This window comes from Macrobrachium nipponense, chromosome 9 (genome assembly GCF_015104395.2).
Source record: "Macrobrachium nipponense isolate FS-2020 chromosome 9, ASM1510439v2, whole genome shotgun sequence".
In the NCBI taxonomy this organism is placed as follows: domain Eukaryota; kingdom Metazoa; phylum Arthropoda; class Malacostraca; order Decapoda; family Palaemonidae; genus Macrobrachium; species Macrobrachium nipponense.
Genome location: NC_061110.1, coordinates 62,401,456 through 62,422,629, shown reverse-complemented (window position 1 = coordinate 62,422,629; position 21,174 = coordinate 62,401,456). Strand labels below are relative to the sequence as shown.

Below are 21,174 nucleotides of genomic sequence, written 5' to 3'. Positions count from 1 at the left end.
CATATATAAATAATGCGATATATGGTAGCGACCAAAAAAAATTCATACATAATTGTATTCAAATCGAGATGTGCGAAAAAAGGTTAAAGCTAACGAGTTACTTTTTTTTATCGTTGTATTGTACACTAAATTGCAATCCTTTTGATATATAACACATTGTAAAACGATCAAAGCAACACAGAAAAAATATTATCACAAAATGATGCATGAATTCGTAACGCGCCGACGTAAAAAAATGTTTTTTTTCAAAAATTCACCATAAATCTAAATATTGTTCTAGAGACTTCCAATTTGTTTCAGAATGAAGACAAATGATTGAATATTACGATACTGTAAGAGTTTTAGCTTAGAATAGCAGTTTTTGACCATTTCGGACGAGTTAAATTTGACCGAATGTCAAAATTTTTATATATATATTTATTTATATGCAAATATTGCAAAAATGAGAAAAGCTACAACATTCAAATATTTTTGTTTGTATTTTTCATGAATTTTCGCACATTTTCATATATGAAACTCTATAAAAACGCCTAATATGAAAAGGAGCAAATATTAGGAGAATGTGACGTACGCATTTCGGAGATTTGCGGCCGCGAATCGGCGCGTGGAGGGAAAGAGTTTTTTTTTTTAATTCACCATAAATCTAAATATTGTGCTAGACACTTCGAATTTGTTTCAAAATGAAGATAAATGACTGTATATTACTAGATTGTAAGAGTTTTAGCTTACAATTGCGTTTTTCGACTATTTCGGTAGAATCAAAGTTGACCGAACGTAGTTTTTTTTTATTTATCGTGATGTATATGCAAATATTTCAAAAAAGAGAAAAGCTACAACCTTCAATAATTTTTTTTTTTATTCTACATGAAATTACGCACATTTTCATATATAAAACTTTATGTAACGGCTAATTTAAATGGTGCAAACATTTCGACAATCGCAAGAAAAAATTTCTGATTTTTTTTCGGAAGAGTTGCCGCGCGGACGTAAGGAATTTTTTTTTTTTTATAAATTCACCATAAATCGAAATATTGTGCTAGAGACTTCAAATTCGTTGCAAAATGAAGGTAAATGATTGAATATTACTAGAATATAAGAGTTTTAGTTTACAATTCCGTTTTTCGACCATTTCGGTAGAGTCAAAGTTGACCAAAGGTTGAAATTTTTGCACTTATCGCTATTTATGAAAATATTTCAAAACTGATAAAAGCTACAACCATTGGTTGTTTTTAGTTGTATTGTGCATGAAATTGCGCACATTTTCATATATAAAACTTTATGTAACGGCAAATTTAAAATGGTGTAAACATTAGGACAATCGCACGAAAAAAATTTATCGGAAGAGTTACCGCGCGGACGTAAGGAAAAAGTTTTTTCATAAATTCACCACAAATCGAAATATTGTGGTAGAGACGTCCAATTTGTTGCAAAATGAAGGCAAATGATTGAATATTACTAGAATATAAGAGTTTTAGCTTAAAATTTCGTTTTTCGACCATTTCGGTAGAGTCAAAGTTGACCGAAGGTTGAAATTTTGGCACTTATCGTTATTTATATGAAAATATCTCAAAACTGATAAAATCTACAATCATGATTATTTTTTTGTTGTATTCTACATGAAATTGCGCACATTTTCATATATAATACTTCATGTAACGGATAATTTAAAACGGTGCAAAAATTATGTCAAAGGGACAAAATAATTTTTGAGATGTGTCACTGATACTTTTTAGTGCAATAAGAAAGAAATTCGCGCTTGCGCGCCTGTGTAACGATTGTAAACAAAACAACGCCTTGATCCGTAAACTCACAGCATCCCCCAAGTTTTCGGCTGGTAGGCCTATAAGTATTTTTCCGCAAATTAAAAAAAAAAACTTTTTTGAGTCGACGTATAATATGTCTAATCGGCATACGGGAGACATTTTGACTCGACGTTTAATACGTCCAATCGGCGTAAGAGGGTTAAGCAGTGAAAATGTTAAAATAGGCAGTTATAAGCGTTTTAGTTTAAGGGGTACAAGGTATTTGGCAGTTATAAGCCAGTCATTAGCATTTTTAGAGGGGATTTTTAAAATTTCTACGGATTTTGCATTTCCACAGTAGGTTCTGGCACCTATTCCCACGTAAAAATAGGGAAGCTCTGTACTAAATTTATTTTACATTTATGTAGTGCTCTACTGTAAGATTCAGGTTATTGTTCCTTGTATTTTCTTTCAGGGAAAAGTAAAATAGATGAAGTCCTTTACCCAGTGTTTACAGTTTTCAAGACCTGGCATTTATTACAAAAGAAGCTTCTTTGAAACATACAAAATGGAAATTCAGAGGTAAGATTTTAATTACGTTGTTTTAATTGGGTAACACAAGCCGTAATTTATTTCACAACAAAGACACCATTTAGGTATGCTGACAATTGTTTTTATAAATCCCTGACACTTTGTTGCGAAATGAAAAGATCATCTGCAAACTGAATATCAACACCACTTATATACATCCATGAATCTCAGGTACCACATGTTTTTAGCATGTTATCAATAAGCTAAGCATTGTTCCTACACAATATATAAACCATTGGTCCTTTACATAAGGAATACTTTTAGCGAAGCTGGAACAGCCAATAAGTTTTTGAACAAGGCGGTTGGTCAGTTAACTACCGTCTGGTAGGCGGGAGTCCTGCCTGCCTGGATGTAAACATTCCAATTTGCTTTCAGCCTTCGTATGACACAGACATGTTTGCTGACTCTGCTCTGATCATCATTTTGCTTTTTTTCCAGTGGGATCTTTTTTGTTTGCTTTCTTGTTATAGCTTCTGCTTGTGTGTGACAATTTCTCATTATGCAAACCCACAAATCATCTAAACCTGTATGGAAAGCTGTCACCCAGTGTGTGTATCCTGTTGTTGATGGCAAAGGTTGCACCAACTTCTATTCACCTGTTGATGTTGACCCTCATGTCCTGTGCGCTAGTTGCAGGGTCATGATTTTAATCCTGAATTGACATGTAATGAGTGTTTTTCATGGTCGCCTGTGCATTGGGTGAAGTTTACTGGCACGAGGCAGTAAAAGAAGGAGGCTTCTAAAGTGTGATCCAGAGGTTACACGTCACTGACCATGCCTTTGCTTGCCAACCCTTCTTTGTTTCTCCCCCCCTGCTAGCTTCCACTCTGGCTGTCTCTCCTCCTGGAGTGATCTCTCCCTCTTCGTCTTCACTTGCTTCATCAGGTGAAGATCGTGGACAATGTTGGCAAAGCTTCTTCTATGGAGTGAGAGGAGTCTTCCTCCCCTTATCTGACTATCCTCTACAGGTCAGGCTGTAGAGCTCCATGAAACTTGGATCTTCTTGGGTCTTTTGGGTGTCCCTTCAGTGCAACCTCTCTTGGGACACTTGAAGACTTCACACACTCCGGAGTTACCTGTAGTGACTCATGCCTCTCTCACTACCACCACGACTACAGTGATTATGTAGAGGCGAAGTTTCATTTACATTCCTTGCTACAAACCTTCCTACAACCAGTTTTTTTGTTCATTGGAGTTTTTGTTTTCCAGGTTAATGAAACTTCGCCTCCACACTGATATGGCGAATGTACGTACTCAAATGCAGCCGTTAGCCCAGAAAACTTATAACAACCTAACTACACGATGGACATCATTCTTTTCTAAAAATGATCTAAATATCCTCAAAGAACTGGGTAAACATGATGGGTTGATAATAATTAGACCGTATAAAGGAAAAGGTACGGTAATTCTAAACAAACAGGAATATGTATAAAAAATGGAAAATATTTTGGGTGAAGAGACAAAATTCCAAAAAATAGGTGAACCTCAGTACTCAACCACTTTTAAAGCAGAGGATCGAATAAACCGTTTCCTCAAAAACCTAAAAGACCGTAATATTATCAGTACTGACACTTACAAAGTGTTATACAGTACAGGTGCTTCGTTCGGAGTAATGTATGGGCTACCTAAGGTTCACAAGGAAGGTATCCCAATGAGACCCATACTCACCTCATATGATACCCCTAATTATAAATTGGCCAAATTTCTTGTCCCACTTTTAGCTCCTTTAACTACTAATAGTATAGCATGAAAAATTCAGAAAATTTCAAAGAAAGGATTTTACCACAAGACTCGGACCTTTTTATGGCTAGTCTGGATCTATGTACGTGGTGGCGTGCCTCGGCCACTCGGTACAAGCATCGTTATCGTACGCACGTGGTATTCGTTCGGTCTAACGATTTTGTTTAGTAACGTAAATTCGTTAGTGATTTCGTTGCAGTATACGTACTTTATCGTGTTGTGCGAAAACTTTATTCTACTTATACGTAAATTACGTACAAGATAACGTAGTCATGGGTCCCAAGAAAGTTGAAATTCACGGACAGAAGTGAATGCTCTCTTTGGAGACAAAGATGGAGATTATCAAGAAGTATGAAGCTGGTATGCAATTGAGTGTGATCGCCAAGGAATACGGCCGAAATCCGTCGATAATAGGCACCATCCTTAAACAGAAGGATGTCATCTAAGCAGCTACACCTTCCAAGGGCATCACTATTTTGTCCAGCAAGAGGACCCATGTGCACGATGAGATGGAACGGTTGCTTCTTGTCTGGATAAAAGACAAAGAAATCGCTGGCAATACGATAACGGAGACGGCAATCTCCCACAAGGCCAGCGCGTAGTGTTCATTAACGGCTGCGCGTCTTGATATCTATCTACTAATTGTTGCACCTCATGACTCTGTTGGCCCTGGTGTCCATCAAAACCCTGTTCAACCAAATGCTCTCTCTGCAACTGATTTGGGTACTGAATGTTTGGCTGCTGACCTTCAACATAAATAGAAGTGCCTTGATTATACTGGTATGCATGTTGTAGATGATTGGTCAACACCCTCTGTTCAGCAGGGAGTGGAGATTCTACCATCCTTGCAAAGTTTCCAGTTATCCCATGAGAGAGACCTTGATCACTTATCCCATGTGAGAGATCTTGGTCACTTATCCCACGAGAGAGATCTTGGTCAATCATATCATATATGTGGTCACTAAAGAGGTGCTCTTCTTTTTCCATTTTCTGTGAAAAGAAATGAGAAATTTTTTTTAAAATACACATGACACAAACACCATCACAATGTCAACTCTGACTAGTAGATTCAGAAACAGTTGACGATCCCGAAACTGTTTCCCAACCAGATCTCAACCAGATCTTGACGAGATCGTTGCACTCACCAAGTCCATGGGGCTGGTCGTCGACGAGGACGACATCAACGACCTTCTCGAGGAACACCAAGAGGAGCTTACGACGGATGACCTGAAGGAGTTGGAGGCCATGCAACATAATGTCGTTCAAGAGGAGTTCTCTAGCAGCGGCGAGGAAGAGGAGGAGGACCCTATGACAATGGCAGAAATTAAGCATGTTCTAGCCGCTTTTCATAAAGTGCAATCATTTATAGAAAAAAGACACCCCGAAAAGGCTCACACAGGTCGTATGCTTGCGCAGTTCGATGACGTTTGCCTGAGTCGTTTCAGGAACATTGTGAAAAGTAGGCAGAAGCAAGCTTCCTTGGATAGTTATTTTTTAAAGAGGCCTTTAGCATTAGCAGGAGTAAGCAAAAAGGAAGAACCAAGTGATAAAAAACAGAAAGTTGTAAGCAAAAAGGAAGAACCAAGTGATAAAAAACAAAAAGTTGAAAGTTGTGATGAAGTTGAAATTCTGTAAAAAAAAAAAAAAAAAAAAACCTACGTAAAGTAAAAAAAAGTAAAAAAAAAAAGTTAAAAATCAAAAAAAGAAAAAAAAATGTTTAATTTTAGTTTTTTGTAAAGTTAAGTGTTACAGTTTTGTTAATGTGTTTCGTAATTTTAGTTTAGTTTTCCTTACATTTTTTTATGTGTTTCGTAAAGTTAAGTGTACGTACGTACGTACGTATCTGCCGTTTGTCCTCCTCCTCCTCTGCTGCCACTTTTGGAGATAGCCTCACTCGAAAGGTAAGCTTCCACATTTTACGTACAGTATTTCTTGTATACCATGTACACTAATACACTTTATTTACAGGTTAATTTGCATTGCGTTTTTAAGTTAGGTATTGAATGTTCCAATTTGTTGTAGTATTTCATTGTTTATAGGTCGATTTAGCTTTATTATGAAATTTACTGGGGTGTTTTTGGAGGGCTTGGAATGGATTAGCCATTTTACATGTAAAATATGGTCCAAGATACGAAAACCTCATGATACGAAGGGCGCCTCGGAACGGATTAATTTCGTATCTTTTTATTAAACAACTGGTTCCCAAATTAAATACTCAGTCCATGTCAACTCCTCTGTACCTCTCCTGAGTTTCCGTCGGAACCAAAACGGACCTTGACAGTCACTCAGCTTTTGCCCTCAGCTCTTCTGGTAATCACTGTTCCCTTCTCTTGTACCTACCTTTACATTTTGTTAAGAAACAACTTTTTATCATGTTTTAATCTGAGTCTGTCTTTAATTCTGTTGTTCTTTTAATTTTTAGCTTTGAAAATGGGAAACATGGTCCTGAAACGTCAGGGAAATAAATTACATTAAAGGATTTTGGTATCTCTCCACCCTCCGATGCTGCTTGTCTGGTTTCAAGCAACCGCCTTCAACTTTAGTAATACATATATGTGTATATATATATATATATATATATATCATATATATATATATATATTATATATATATATACACTATATATATATATATATAATAACGGGACCCCCTCCTCGTTATTCACTTTGGTAGCGTTAAGCCGAAAGCTGTAGGCACTGGCAATACCTTGTCCCTCCCCCATCTCCCTCTCTCTCTCCTGATACCCAACTCTGGCAATAAGCCTTCCTCTCTCTCTCTCTCTCTCTCTCGATAACCTCCCCTCCATTTCATTAGGTCATCAAATCAGAGTCATGCATTACAAAAATAGACATTTATTTAAAGTAAAGTATTAATTGAATAACTCAAATTCTTACAGGATAATTAAATGGAATGATAACTCAAAATTCAGATACTCAGATAACCCCCATAAAATATCAGTCTATAAAGTAATAAGTCACACCATTCCTCCAAAGAATAATTCCCATTCTTCTCCAATTAAAGTTCCCTCCACCAGATCCACCTGTTTAAAAGAACAGGAGAAACACACTGATAAGCACGCACAATTGTAAAGACAGAGTCAAAAGATTAAATGAAATAGAACATCTTTACAAAATATCAAAATACAGTTAAGCCACACTTTTGGCTAAAGCACAGTAATTCTTACCCTTCTCTGCCCAGAATCTCACACACAGAAATAAAAACACGTTGTAGAGCCATCCAGGCTCTTTCTCTCCAAGGCGACCGTCTCCATCCTTCTGGCTAATTACCTCCATTATGAACGGACATAGCTCGTACTTACATACGAACTCACACTCAAAAGTTCGGAACGCACACGCCCCAGGTAACTGGTTGCAGCCAGTTTTCAAAGGCACCTTAGACAAGCTCTCATGGCACTGATTTGCTAGGTAGAAACTTTGACATCATGCCACCCAAAAAGATACATCAGCATTCTTAAGCTGTCGCTCAGACTCTGTCTTCATGGGAAGTTAAATGATGAATCCCCAATTTCTAAGGAATGTCAAGGCACGTGACATACAACAATGTCTCATTATTATATTATCAGTCTTTACATAACAGATAGCTCGGCCACCATCCTGGCTAGCCCCAGCCTAGCCACAGGCCACATAAAACAGCTCAATATATAAAAAAATACATTGGCCAGCTCAAAACACAAGATATAGTAATAACTGCATGTCTCTGGCAGTACAAAGTCTTGTCTATCACACCTCATCTCCAAAAACCCCATACCAGGGCTATAACAATTGGGTTTAGAGACTTTTCTCCATCTTGAATCTCCTTTTTGTCTGCAACTGCAACTCCACAGACTCGTAGAAACACGCTGTAGGAAGGCGAAACGTCTCCCAGTGGAAGACATCCAATGGCTCCCATAGTCTAGAAGCGCTGTAGAACCCCGTAGATTCGTAGAAACTTCTCGTAAGTGGCAAACGACAGCAACATCTCTGCAACGGCTGGTGGGCATCTTGCTAGCGTCGGGGAACGACGATTATGGTGTATTTGAATATGTCAGTCACGTCATCGGTCAATCAAAAAAGAATTAACCCAGACATACTTATATCAAATAATGACCTCAAAAATTCCCAAAAAAACTAACTGAACGTCCCCCAATTAACCCCATTTAATATGACCACTGAACTAATTTCTAACTTCAACTCATGAAGGAACTCCATAGGATCACTAAATCGTAAGTCATTATCACAACCCAGCAAAGAAAACATTAAGTTCTCTAACTTAATTCTCCAATAATAAAAAAAAAACTTCACCAAAGTCAAACATCAGTACACACACCTCACCCAGAAGTCCCAGTAACTCTACGGACTATTGTCATCGCATTTCAAACTCACAAATTCTCACAGGTAAAAAAAAAGGAAAATGCAATGAGCCCAAGAAAAAAAACACGTAACGAGCCCAGCCCAAAATCATCACTGAAAAATGTTCTCTCAAGCGCTGACATTTCAACAACCCACAAAATCAGTAAAACTCTCCAATGTCTAACAGCAAAAACCCTTTTACTGCTCACATAATTAATTTCCATGAGACGTAATATCAAACACCCATTTCATGCAATTCACACACCCCAACAAACTACATCTCCCGTCCAAAATTAAATGCTATTTAAAGCTCAACTCCCAATTTCATCTCTCATAGGAAAAGAAAAAAAAAATAATAATAATAATAACAGCAACAATAATACGTAAACTTTCCCCATCACACAATGTATATAATATACATAACCCCGCATTTTCCCTATAAATGCATATGTATAGTTACGGAATTTTGCCATCGCAACTTTTCCATCAATCGGACAACCCCTTACACGTGCATTGCCATGAAATGCTATGGTCAACATTTCCAGATATTGCAAAAACTCTGAGCAATCACCACTAGAGGAAAAGAAATGCAACTGGGCTCATATCAGCAAAAAATCCTCCTGCGAACAAGTCAGGTGCTCGAACTGCAGTATAAAAATATCTAGTCAGACTTCCAACTTCAGAAACCCATGATTCTCAAAAAAAAGTTCTATACTGACACCACGCAATCACATTTCACAAAATTATCTCCAGGATATGACTAAGGTGCTCAAAATTTGTCTCAAAGACATAACTCACACAAATGATACTGCCCAATTATATAAACAAACATCACCTATCCGGGATATAAAAACTATGGTATACTCACAATTCAGCAATTCAGCAATTATATGCCACCAAAAATAACTCACTGGTGAACATAAAAAATACATCTCCATAGAACCACAATGCAGTATGCCACTCGCCTCCAATTAGTCACGAAACCAAAAAGAACCACAGAACCCCTCTCTTGGCTCGTAAAACTCCAGAAATTCAACTCTAAAAATCATAACTACAAAAAAAAGGTCGCTCCCAGCTCAAAATACAAAATATAGTAATAACTGCACGTCTCTGGCAGTACAAAGTCTTGTCTATCACACCTCATCTCCAAAAACCCCATACCAGGGCTATAACAATTGGGTGTAGAAACTTTTCTCCATCTTGAATCTCCTATTTATCTGCAACTGCAACTCCACTGACTCGTAGAAACACGCTGTAGGAAGGCGAAACGTCTCCCAGTGGGAGACATCTAATGGCTCCCATAGTCCAGAAGCGCTGTAGAACCCCGTAGATTCGTAGAAACTTCTCGTAAGTGGGCAAATGACAGCAACATCTCTGCAATGGCTGGTGGGCGTCTTGCTAGCATCGGGGAACGACGATTATGGTGTATTTGAGTATGTTAGTCACGTCATCGGTCAATCAAAAAAGAATTAACCACAGACATACTTCTATCAAATAATGACCTCTAAAATTCCCAAAAAAACTAACTGAACGTCCCCCAATTAACCTCATTTAACATGACCACTGAACTAATTTCTAACTTCAACTCATGAAGGAACTCCATAGGATCGCTAAATCATGTAATTATCACAACCTTGCAAAGAAAACATTAAGTTATCTAACTTAATTCTCCAATAATAAAAAAAAAAAAACTTCACCAAGGTCACACATCAGCACACACACCTCACCCAGAAGTCCCAGTAACTCTACGGACTTCTGTCATCGCATTTCAAACTCACAAATTCTCATAAATTCTCACAAGTAAAAAAAAAGGAAAATGCAATGAACCCAAGAAAAAAAACACGTAACGAGCCCAGCCCGAAATAATCACTGAAAAATGTTCTCTCAAGCTCTGACATTTCAACAACCCACAAAATCAGTAAAACTCTCCAATGTCTAACAGCAAAAACCCTTTTACTGCTCACATAATTAATTTCCATGAGACGTAATATCAAACACCCATTTCATGCAATTCACACACCCCAACAAACTACATCTCCCGTCCAAAAAGAAATGCTATTTAAAGCTCAACTCCCGATTACATCTCTCATAGGAAAAGAAAATAAAAAGAAAAAGAAAAATAATAACAGCAACAATAAAACGTGAACTTTCCCCATCACACAATGTATATAATATACATAACCCCATGTTTTCCCCATAAATGCAATATGTATAGTTACGGAATTTTGCCATCGCAACTTTTCCATCTGTCGGACACGGCCAGAAAGCAACCCCTTACACGTGCATTTTCATAAAATGCTATGGTCAACATTTCCAGATATTGCAAAAACTCTGAGCAATCACCACTGGAGGAAAAGAAATGCAACTGGGCTCATATCAGCAAAAATCCTCCTGCGAACATGTCAGGTGCTCAAACTGCAGCATAAAAATATCTAGTCAGACTTCCAACTTCAGAAACCCATGATTCTCAAAAAAAAGTTCTATACTGACACTACGTAATCACATTTCACAAAATTATCTCCAGGATATGACTAAGGTGCTCAAAAATTGTCTCAAAGACATAACTCTCACAAATGATACTGCCCAATTATATAAACAAATTATCACCTATCTGGGACATAAAAACTACGGTAAACTCACAATTCAGCAATTATATGCCACCAAAAATAACTCACTGGCGAGTATAAAAAATACAACATCTCCATAGAACCACAATGCAGTAATGCCACTCGCCTCCAATTAGTCACGAAACCAAAAAGAACCACAGAACCCCTCTCTTGGCTCGTAAAACTCCAGAAATTCAACTCTAAAAATCATAACCACAAAAAAAGGTCACTACTCTCAAAGATTAATGCCACCCACATATATATATATATATCACCATATTAATAATAACACCACTCCGGTGATAAAGATATTTCCTCCATTTAATTGATAACCCCACAGCACCATATTCCCTCTATCTCACCAATAACCACGTGTTAATAAAACAAGTCTCCAAAAAAAGATTATTACACTCCAAGCAGGATAATCAAAAATGAAACTCCATCTCCAAAAAAATGCAGTCAAAGCATCTAACTGACACACTCGAAAATATTCCCCCATGTCTCCTCAAAAAGATTTCTCTTTGCAACAAAAATGGCTGCACAATAATTGAACTAAACATAGCTCTCACCACATAGGCCTAAACTGTGGAATATCTCCAATAAATAAAAAATATCAAATGGCCGAAATATTATATCTCCAAAATATTATATCTCAAATAATATCTCCAATTCTCCAAGAAAATAACTCAATGTTATAGTCAAAGACTATAAACTCTCTGTTTAGCATAACTGCTGAGAAAGACAAAAACTCGGCAAATAAAATTGCCCAGGAATTCTAGAAAAAATCACCAATGTGCCACAACTCATTATAACAAAACTCCAAATTCAGTGTCCAAGCAAAGACTTCTCCATATGCACTACGGCATTGGCCACTAGAAACTTAGCCAAGTTTCCTATCTCTGGCAAAGTTGTCACAAATACGACAAAGGTATTGTGCAAGAAACCCACAACTTCTGGAACACAAATATTCAGAAAAAAAAATGTAGTGCCATTTTGTAGGCATTAAAAAAAATGCAAAAATTCTCCCATAAATCTCTCTGCAGCATCAAACAGCTGAAATTATAAACACATTCCTGAACAATGACTCCAAGTCACAAACTGAGATATTAAAAAATTAACACAAACTGGAGAGAAAAATAAATTCAAACTCGCCCATGATAAAAAAAAACTTGCGTCAGCAATGGCTAACGACTAAAGAGAGGAAAGAAAAATCAATGGCACTTTAACTATCCCTGTCACGTAGATGTCAAGCAATTTTCTGCGGAACTCATAAAAAAAGAAAAACAAAAAAATGTGTCGTTAGTTCCTCCCAAATTAAAAAAAAAACACCAGCCTTGATAGCATTACAACACCCATGTTAGTTTTAAAAAAAACTCCAATATCAGAACTATCAGTATCAGAATTATCACCGAACATTAGTAAATATCAGTACTCGCCCAATATTAGCAAAATTAGTATTCGCCCAATATTAGCATTCGGCCATTCACCAAGATTAGTACTCGCCCATTCCACCAGTATTAAGTATCAGAATCAGTAGTATAGTATCACCAGTATTAAGTATCAGAATCATCAACTATCAGTACTTGCTTTTATCACCAAAATTGCTATCATCAGATTCACCAAAATCCACCAATAATTGATATCACCAACCAAAAAATCATTGGCACATCTCCCAAAAATTATTAACACCATGACTCCAACAGAATCCCCCAAAACTATCTCAAGTAATGATAATTCTATGTAAGTACCTCTCTGTAAAATATCTCAAGTAATGATAATAATAATAATTCTCCTGCAAATATCTCAAGTACTAAGGGCATTAATATTGCCATTCCCCAGTATTCATCTTAATTGCCACTCCAAAGCTCCAAAATCAACACCACTCACCACTCCCCGGGTATCATCATCATTTAGCAACACGAGGCACCCATTCACCACCAATGGCAACGCCAGATACAACACCAGTCATCACCAATGGCATCACCATTCACCACCACTCAGCACCATTTTAAAGTAACCTCCACAACACCAATCAAATAAATCTCCATTAAAAAAAGTAATCTCTGAAACCCCAGTTATAATTATGCCCTATAACATTGTGTAAAAGCATTCTCCAAAGCATAGGGAAAACTTACACACATCCATATGAATTTCATTTCCTTTTTCTCTCCATTCAAGAGAAAGAAAAAATCTTTCCAAAAAAACCCTACGAGCATCTCACATCATCAACCAATCGTTATCAGCTGATTCCTTGGCATTGAAATTTCCTTATTCAAGGCCAGACTCACCCCCCAATGCCCCGACACAAAGAAAAAAAAAAGAGGAAGTTCACCCCCCACTAAAAAAAAGAGCTTCACCCTCCTCTGAGCGATAGAACACCCCCTTGAATAGTGTTTGAGTACCCCCCGCTCCTCCAGAAAGACACTCGCCTCCCCTGGCACTACCCCTCGGGTCGGTCAGCAAAAATTGCGCTGACTTCGTCATGAATGAACTGGCGCTCTCTCCCAAAGCACTGTGTCGTATGTATGAAAACCATTCATATACACACGTATGTATTGAAACAAAGACGAATGCGTCTCTTCTAAACATGCGCCAAGAAAAAAACACATCACATTCTACTCCCACGAGAAAAAAAAATGGTACTGTGAATTGCCTACTTAACTTCAAATTTGACTCATACACAAAGTCAAAGAAAATAATGTATCACACTCACGGCTTCAGTGATGAGACAATGATGAGAGAAACCCCCAAATTCCAAATCGAATGTGCAGTAACACGCAAATACACACATACTTGCGTGTGTAATGACAACTCGATCCTTGAGCAGAAAAAACACTTGGCAACACGCACTAAAAAGTCTCACTGATCAACCGACACACTCGAGGTATCTCACTGTGGGCAGAAATGCTGATCCTAGTTCAATCTTCCCGTCTCATTACCACAGCCAACGGATGGGTTAACCTTAACCCCCATAAGTTATTAATTGAAATCTAACACATTCCCACAACCAGACACTGAAAACAGCATCTAATCTCACAAAAGGCTTTTTCGTTCAACCACTGCTACACACCAACTAATAACGGGACCACCGCCTCGTTATTCACTTTGGTAGCGTTAACCCAAAAGCGGTAGGTACTGGCAATACCTTGTCCCTCCCCCCCCCCCCCCCCCCTCTCTCTCTCTCTCTCTCTCTCTCTCTCTCTCTTCATCCTCTCTCTCTCTCTCTCTCTCTCTCTCTCGATAACCTCCCCTACATTTCATTAGGTCATCAAATCAGAGTCATGCATTACAAAAATAGATATTTATTTAAAGTAAAGTATTAATTGAATAACTCAGATTCTTACAGGATAATTAAATGGAATGATAACTCAAAATTCAGATACTCAGATAACCCCTGTAAAATATCAGTCTATAAAGTAATTAGTCACACCATTCCTCCAAAGAATAATTCCACATTCTTCTCCATTTAAAGTTCCCTCCACCAGATCCGCCTGCTTAAAAGAACAGGAGAAACACACTGATAAGCACACACAATTGTAAAGACAAAGTCAAAAGATTAAATGAAATAGAACATCTTTACAAAATACAGTGGTATCTCGAGATACGAAATTAATCCGTTCTGAGGCGGCTTTCGTATCATGAGTTTTTCGTATCTTGGACCGCATTTTACATGTAAAATGGCTAATCCGTTCCAAGCCCTCCAAAAAAAAACCCAGTAAATTTCATAATAAGCTAAATTGACCTATAAACAATGAAATACTACAACAATTTGGACCATTCAATACCTAATTTAATACATACTGCTAATTACCTATAAATAAAGTGTATTAGTGTACATGGTATACAAGAAATACTGTACGCATGTAGTAAAATGTGGAAGCTTACCTTCCGAGTGAGGCTATCTCCGAAAGTGGCGACAGAGGAGGAGAACAAACGGCAGATACGTATGTACACTTAACTTTACAAAACACATAAAAAAATGTAAGGAAAACATACATAAACTAAACTTTAAGAAACACATTAACAAAACTGTAACACTTAACTTTACAAAACACTAAAATTAAACTTTTTTTTTGTCTTTTTTTTATTTTTACATTTTTTTTTAGTTTTTTATACTTTACGTACTTTTTTTTATACAAAATTTCAACTTCATCACCACTTTCAACTTTCTGTTGTTTAGTATCACTTAGATCTTCCTTTTTGCCACTTTCAACTTTCAGATTTTTAGTATCACTTGGATCTTCCTTTTTGCTTACTCCTACTAAAGGTCTCTTTAAAAAATAACTATCCAAGGAAGATTGCTTCTGCCTACTTTTCAAAATGTTCCTGAAATGACTCAGGCAAGCCTCATCGAACTGCTGAAGCATACGACCTGTGTAAGCCTTTTCGGGGTGTCTTTTTTTTCTACAAATGATTGCACTTTATGAAAAGAAGCTAGAACATCCTTAATTTCTGCCGTTGTCATAGGGTCATCCTCCTCCTCCTCGCCGCTGCTAGAGAACTCCTCTTGAACGACGTTATGTTGCATGCCCTCCAACTCCTTTAGGTCATCCATCGTAAGCTCCTCTTGGTGCTCCTCGAGAAGGTCGTTGATGTCATCCTCGTCGATGACCAGCCCCATGGACTTACCGGGTGCAACGATCTCATCAAGATCTGGTTGCAAAACAGTTTCAGGATCGTCAACTGTTTTTGAATCTGCAGCACCAGCTTCACCCACGTCGAATCCCTCGAAGTCTCGGGCGGATATGGCATCAGGCCAGAGTTTCCTCCACGAGGAATTCAAGGTTCGCCTCGAAACCTCCTGCCAAGTTTGGTCGATGAGTCGGATGCATATTACGATATCGGAATGCTCCTTCCAAAATTCATGCAAGGTGAGGTTTGTGTTTTCGGTGATGTGGAAATATCTCTTGAAAAGATGTTTCGTATACAGCTTCTTAAAGTTCGATATCACTTGCTGATCCATGGGCTGGAGGAGAGGGGTGGTGTTAGGCCGAAGATAAAGAACCTTGATGAAGGAATACTCCACTAGGATATCTTCCTCGAGGCCAGGAGGGTGAGCAGGGGCATTGTCCAACACCAGCAGGCATTTCAGAGGGAGGCGCTTCTCTTCCAAGAATTTCTTCACTGTCCGGCCAAAACACAGATTTTACCCACTTGGTGAACAAAAGCCTCGTTACCCAGGCTTTCGCATTAGCCCTCCACATCACTGGAAGCTTCTCCTTAAGCATTTTGTGGGCCTTGAAGGCTCGAGGAGTCTCCGAATGATAGACAAGTAGGGGCTTCACCTTGCAATCCCCACTGGCGTTGGAACAAAGTGTGAGCGTAAGCCTGTCTTTCATAGGCTTATGCCCGGGTAGCTTCTTCCTTTCCTCCGTGATGTACGTCTGACGAGGCATTTTTTTTCCAGCTTCATACTTCTTGATAATCTCCATCTTCATCTCCAAAGACAGCATCCTCTTCTTTCCGTGAATTTCAAGTTTCTTGGGACCCATGACTACATATATACTGTACGTAATTATGTTATGTAGTACGTATACGTATGTAGTAAAGTTTTCACACAATATGATAAAGTATACTACAATGAAATCAAACGAATTTACGTTAATAAACGAAATCGTTAGAACGAACGAATACCGCATGCGTATAGAAACGATGCTGCTACCGAGTGGCCGAAAAAGCATGGCGCTACGTAGATGCATGATGGGAGGGATGCTGACCTATAGGAGAGAAGGATCTCATGGTGGTGACTAGCATCAGGAACCAATGGGAGAAGGGGAGGATGGTGGCGAGTCTACTTAGTTGGCGGCAAGCGAGTTTCAAAATTGTTATCGGTGGTCCGGGCGAATCTCGGACTTTACAGCAACAACCTTTCGTATTTTGAGCAATTTTCGTATGTAGAGTCGTAAATTTTTTGTATTTGCTTTCGTATCTCGAGTTTTTCGTAAGTTGAGCCTTTCTATCTTGAGGTACCACTTTACAAATTAACTCACAAGCGTTCAAACAATCGTACAATAAAAAATTATTCAAACTAATTAACCCTTTTACGCCGACTAGACGTATTTTACGTCGACATTTTTTGTCTCCCGTGTGCCGACTGGACGTATTTTACGTCGACTTACAAAAGCTTTTTTTAAATTCGCGGAAAAATACTTATAGGCCTACCAGCCTAAAACTTTTGAATCACGCGCCTTGGGGGATGCTGGGAGTTCACGGATCAAATTGAAATAAAATCATTTTAATAAAAATGCTGTGCGTGAAAAAACACATTTTACTGTTGGTTTCATGCCAATAAAAGATAAATAACTTAAAGTTCATATTACAATGATATAAAGGAAAATTGCGAATGGAATCACTTATTGTTTTACTCAATAAATATGCCACCAACGTAATCTGTTAACGAACAAAGAATTAGTTCACATTCACAACGAGACATATCCAAGTAATATTTCCTCCTAAAAAACACGTAGTATAAGGAAAAGTAATCTTGTCTCATATAAGTCTAGATATTCGTTTATGCTAACTAGAAGAAAGAAAATTTGCTCAGAATTGTGTTAAATATTGCGAAAAAAACTCGTATTCACCATCAGCTGATTTCCAAACCAAAACATTGGTCGCTGCGAGGAATACTGGCTTACATTTACCATAGTATTTTATAATATAATAATGTGAGAATACATACAATATTTTTGGATACAGTGAAGTAATGTATAACTTTTTAAAAGATTTATGGAAAAGATGCATATTTACTTTTTCTTCTGTGCTTAATTTTCGTCACCATGCACCTTCGTAGCAGCATCTGGACCTCGTACAGTCGTACCTCAATTTTTTGCTCACGTAACCAAGCAAAAAATCAACAGAGTTGTACAGTTATACTTTGTACTTCTATCTCATGGAAAAACAAACAAATTGAAGTGTTGCAAAATCGATTGTATATGCGATTTTTGTCTGTTAATATCAATTTATGCAACAATTGTAAATATAATTTGTTATGAAAACGTAATGATATAAATTAAGATATTATTATTCGGAGGCGACCGAACAACCTATTGTCTCCATCATGTGAAGGGCTGTTACAAAGACTTCAGATGGACATGCGTACTGCCACTGTGTCATATTTATGTACAAAAATAAACAAAAAATATGACTTATGTAAATGCTACATGTTGTCAAAAAGTGCTACAACTCTACCGGAGTTGAGGCGGGTTGATGTTGTCTCCAAACCAACGAATACCTGAGAGCGCGTGAGGTATTTGAGGGTGAGAGACGACATAAACTTATAGCCCTCTCGCGGTGGTGGGGTGGAAGAGCTTCACTGACGTGCCTGGATTTGAATGTCTCCTGCTTTCGCGCCCAGGTACAGGCAAATCTATTATCGTGAAAAAAAATTCCCATAGGTTAAGCATATATGAAAATATATTAATTCCGAGGTAGAGCGAATTAGATATTAAAGGACATTGTAGCTCGATGTATGTATATGAATCATGGCAATGTGATATGACTTATGTAAATGCTACATGTTGTCAAAAAGCGCTACAACACTACCGGAGTTGAGGCGGGTTGATGTTGTCTCCAAACCAACGAATACCTGAGAGCGCATGAGGTATTTGAGGATGAGAGACGACATAAACTTATGGGCCTCTCGCGGTTGTGGGGTGGAAGAGCTTCACTGACGTGCCTGGATTTGAATGTCTCCTGCGTTCGCGCCCAGGTACAGGCAAATCTATTATCGTGGAAAAAAAATTCCCCTTTCGGTTAAGCATATTTGGAAATTTTAGGACTGGGGGATTCATTAACGCATCCTTAAGTTTTTTAAAAGCTAATCTATGTGGTTCTCCCCAATGAAATTGAATGTCTTTCTGCAGTACATCTGTTAGAGGAGCTGCTATGTTAGAAAATCCTTTCACAAATCTATGAAAAAATCCTGCCATTCCCAGGAATGACTTAATTTCTTTCCTTGATTTCGGAGTACAAAAATATGCAATTGCTTCGACCTTATCGTCATTTACTCTAACCCCTTCTTTAGATATGACATGACCTAAATATGTAATTTGCTTCTTCAAGAAGAAATACTTAGCTTGCTTAATTTTCAATCCTGGTAACCTAACTCTCCTAAGTACTTCCTTAAGCACTTCTAACTGTTGCATGATTGAGTCTGTACATAAAAATTTTTTTACCCAATAACCCATGCAAAACTGTGTTTACCAATTTCTTAAAGGTCATAGGACTACCTGATAAACTGATAGGCATCCACGTAAATTCAGTGTCCCTTGGGCCTGCAAAAAACCTTGAGCTAAATCAATTGAGCTATAAATATTATGTCCCCCAATTTCTACAAATAGATCAGGTATACACGTGACTGGGTAATGGTCAGGAATTATCTTCTCGTTCAAACTTCTAAAATCGACGCATAACTTGGACAGAACCATCCTTCTTAGGCACTGCTAACAGAGGAAAGTTGTATGGAGACACACTAGGTCTGATGATTCCTTCCTCTTTTCATTTACTGACCTCTTTTTCTACATGTTCCCTGATTTTGAAAGGTATGCAGTATGCAGGAATAAAAATGGGTTTTGTACCTTCCTCTAAGTTTACCTTATGCTCTAACACATTAGTCAATCCCAGTTTATCCCCTCGTAAAGTTACCGTGTCCCCAAATTCTGCCAAAAGCTCTCCTACCGCTTCTATATGTTCTTTATAATCTGCATTAGCTAAATGTTCTCTAAATATTTTCTTCCTTGATTGCATTTCTGCCTCTGAAAACTCAGTTTTCCCCTCTACAATAGCCACTGAACCACTGTCACTACTTTAATCTTGGAGGTCTACCACATATGTATTCTTCTGGTATTTCCTAACTGCATCATTGCTGTTCAATAATTCCACCCATATAATACCAGTGTTTGATACACTGTTCACTGATGCAGTGCTAATAACCCCTCTTAGTTTCTCGCTACCCTCAATTATGCATACTTCCTTGGGCTTTTTCACTTTCCTCAGTCTGACTTTTACCATAGTCTTTGTAACTGGAATTAAAATAATGTCTTCAGATAAAACATTTATATTTGTGGTTAGTACCTCCCTGTTCCACGATCCCATAAATATCACCGCCCGTGGTTCTCATTTCATCTGCCAAGACTTCATTATTAGTATCAGTAATAGTATCAGTATTAGTATTAGTATCAGCATCACCATCCATACCACCAAAATTGTTACCACCGTGGTTCTCAGTATCCTGTTTATCATCACTGACATCGCCGCTGTTATTCCCTGTATCATCAGTGTGAGTTCTGGTATCACCACTCCCCATATCCTTGGTATCATTACCATTAACACTGCCAAAAGTGCCCCCATTATCAGTATTCCCCATATCCTCAGTTCTACTTACATCCTCATAAGGGATAAAAACACCTGGTATTCCAACCGTTATACCACTAACACCTGTATGGACCGATATCCTGTGTCTTCTACATGCAGGATGGCCCAGTAAATGTCTGTTGCCCAATGCAACCCCTTATATAACCAAAAATGGTTCTGTTAACACTTTATAACCCAGAGTAAACCGTATTCTAACAAAACTCAGGGTGTTTAATCTATGGACTTTCACAACACACACCGTCTCCGTTGATGGTTTCAAAAGTTAATGGGAGAACATAGATTGATACAGATCATGATCCATTAAATTCACATTAGCTCCTGTATCAATAAAAATTGGGATATTCACATCCTCCATGTTCTGTATACTATCAGCCTGAGCTCTGGGGCGTCCCCCGCGAGACCACAATGGCACGTACAAATCATTTGTACCCTTTCTGTTGATCGGCTTTCCAAAAATTTTGCCAATCCCTTTGCCCTTTTGAGAGACCTGCCTGGGAAGTTCTCATATTATAGCTCCCAAATTTCTGAGGTGTAGGTCTTGCATCCCTCCGTATCTGAGACGGACAAGCCTGCCAACAGTGATCCGCACTTTTACATATTCCACAATATTTGACTCTACATACTTCCTTTGTGTTCCTTGGTTTATTACAATTGTAGCGACGCAACTGCTGTTGCCCTTGATTGATCGATCCTCCATTATATTCTACTTTTACACACAAATGGGGAGAAGGAAAATCTGAGTCTCTTTGCATCGTATGTCTTGGACCGGTCCTG

The 21,174-nt window shown here is 38.1% G+C and overlaps 1 protein-coding gene across 11 annotated transcripts in view; it reads left to right on the top strand.

Moving 5' to 3' along the window:
- Positions 1 to 21,174, top strand: part of LOC135217933 (nitrilase and fragile histidine triad fusion protein NitFhit-like) — a 293,936-nt gene that overhangs the window by 99,261 nt on the left and 173,501 nt on the right. For 8 of the 11 annotated variants that reach the window (XM_064254028.1, XM_064254025.1, XM_064254027.1 and 5 more), the window contains one exon: positions 2,218 to 2,324. The exons of the other annotated variants lie outside the window; for them this stretch is intronic. In XM_064254028.1, coding sequence (XP_064110098.1) covers positions 2,233 to 2,324 — 92 coding nt within the window. In that variant the 5' untranslated portion in view covers positions 2,218 to 2,232. The remainder of the gene's footprint in view (positions 1 to 2,217; positions 2,325 to 21,174) is intronic. 11 annotated transcript variants of the gene reach the window in all.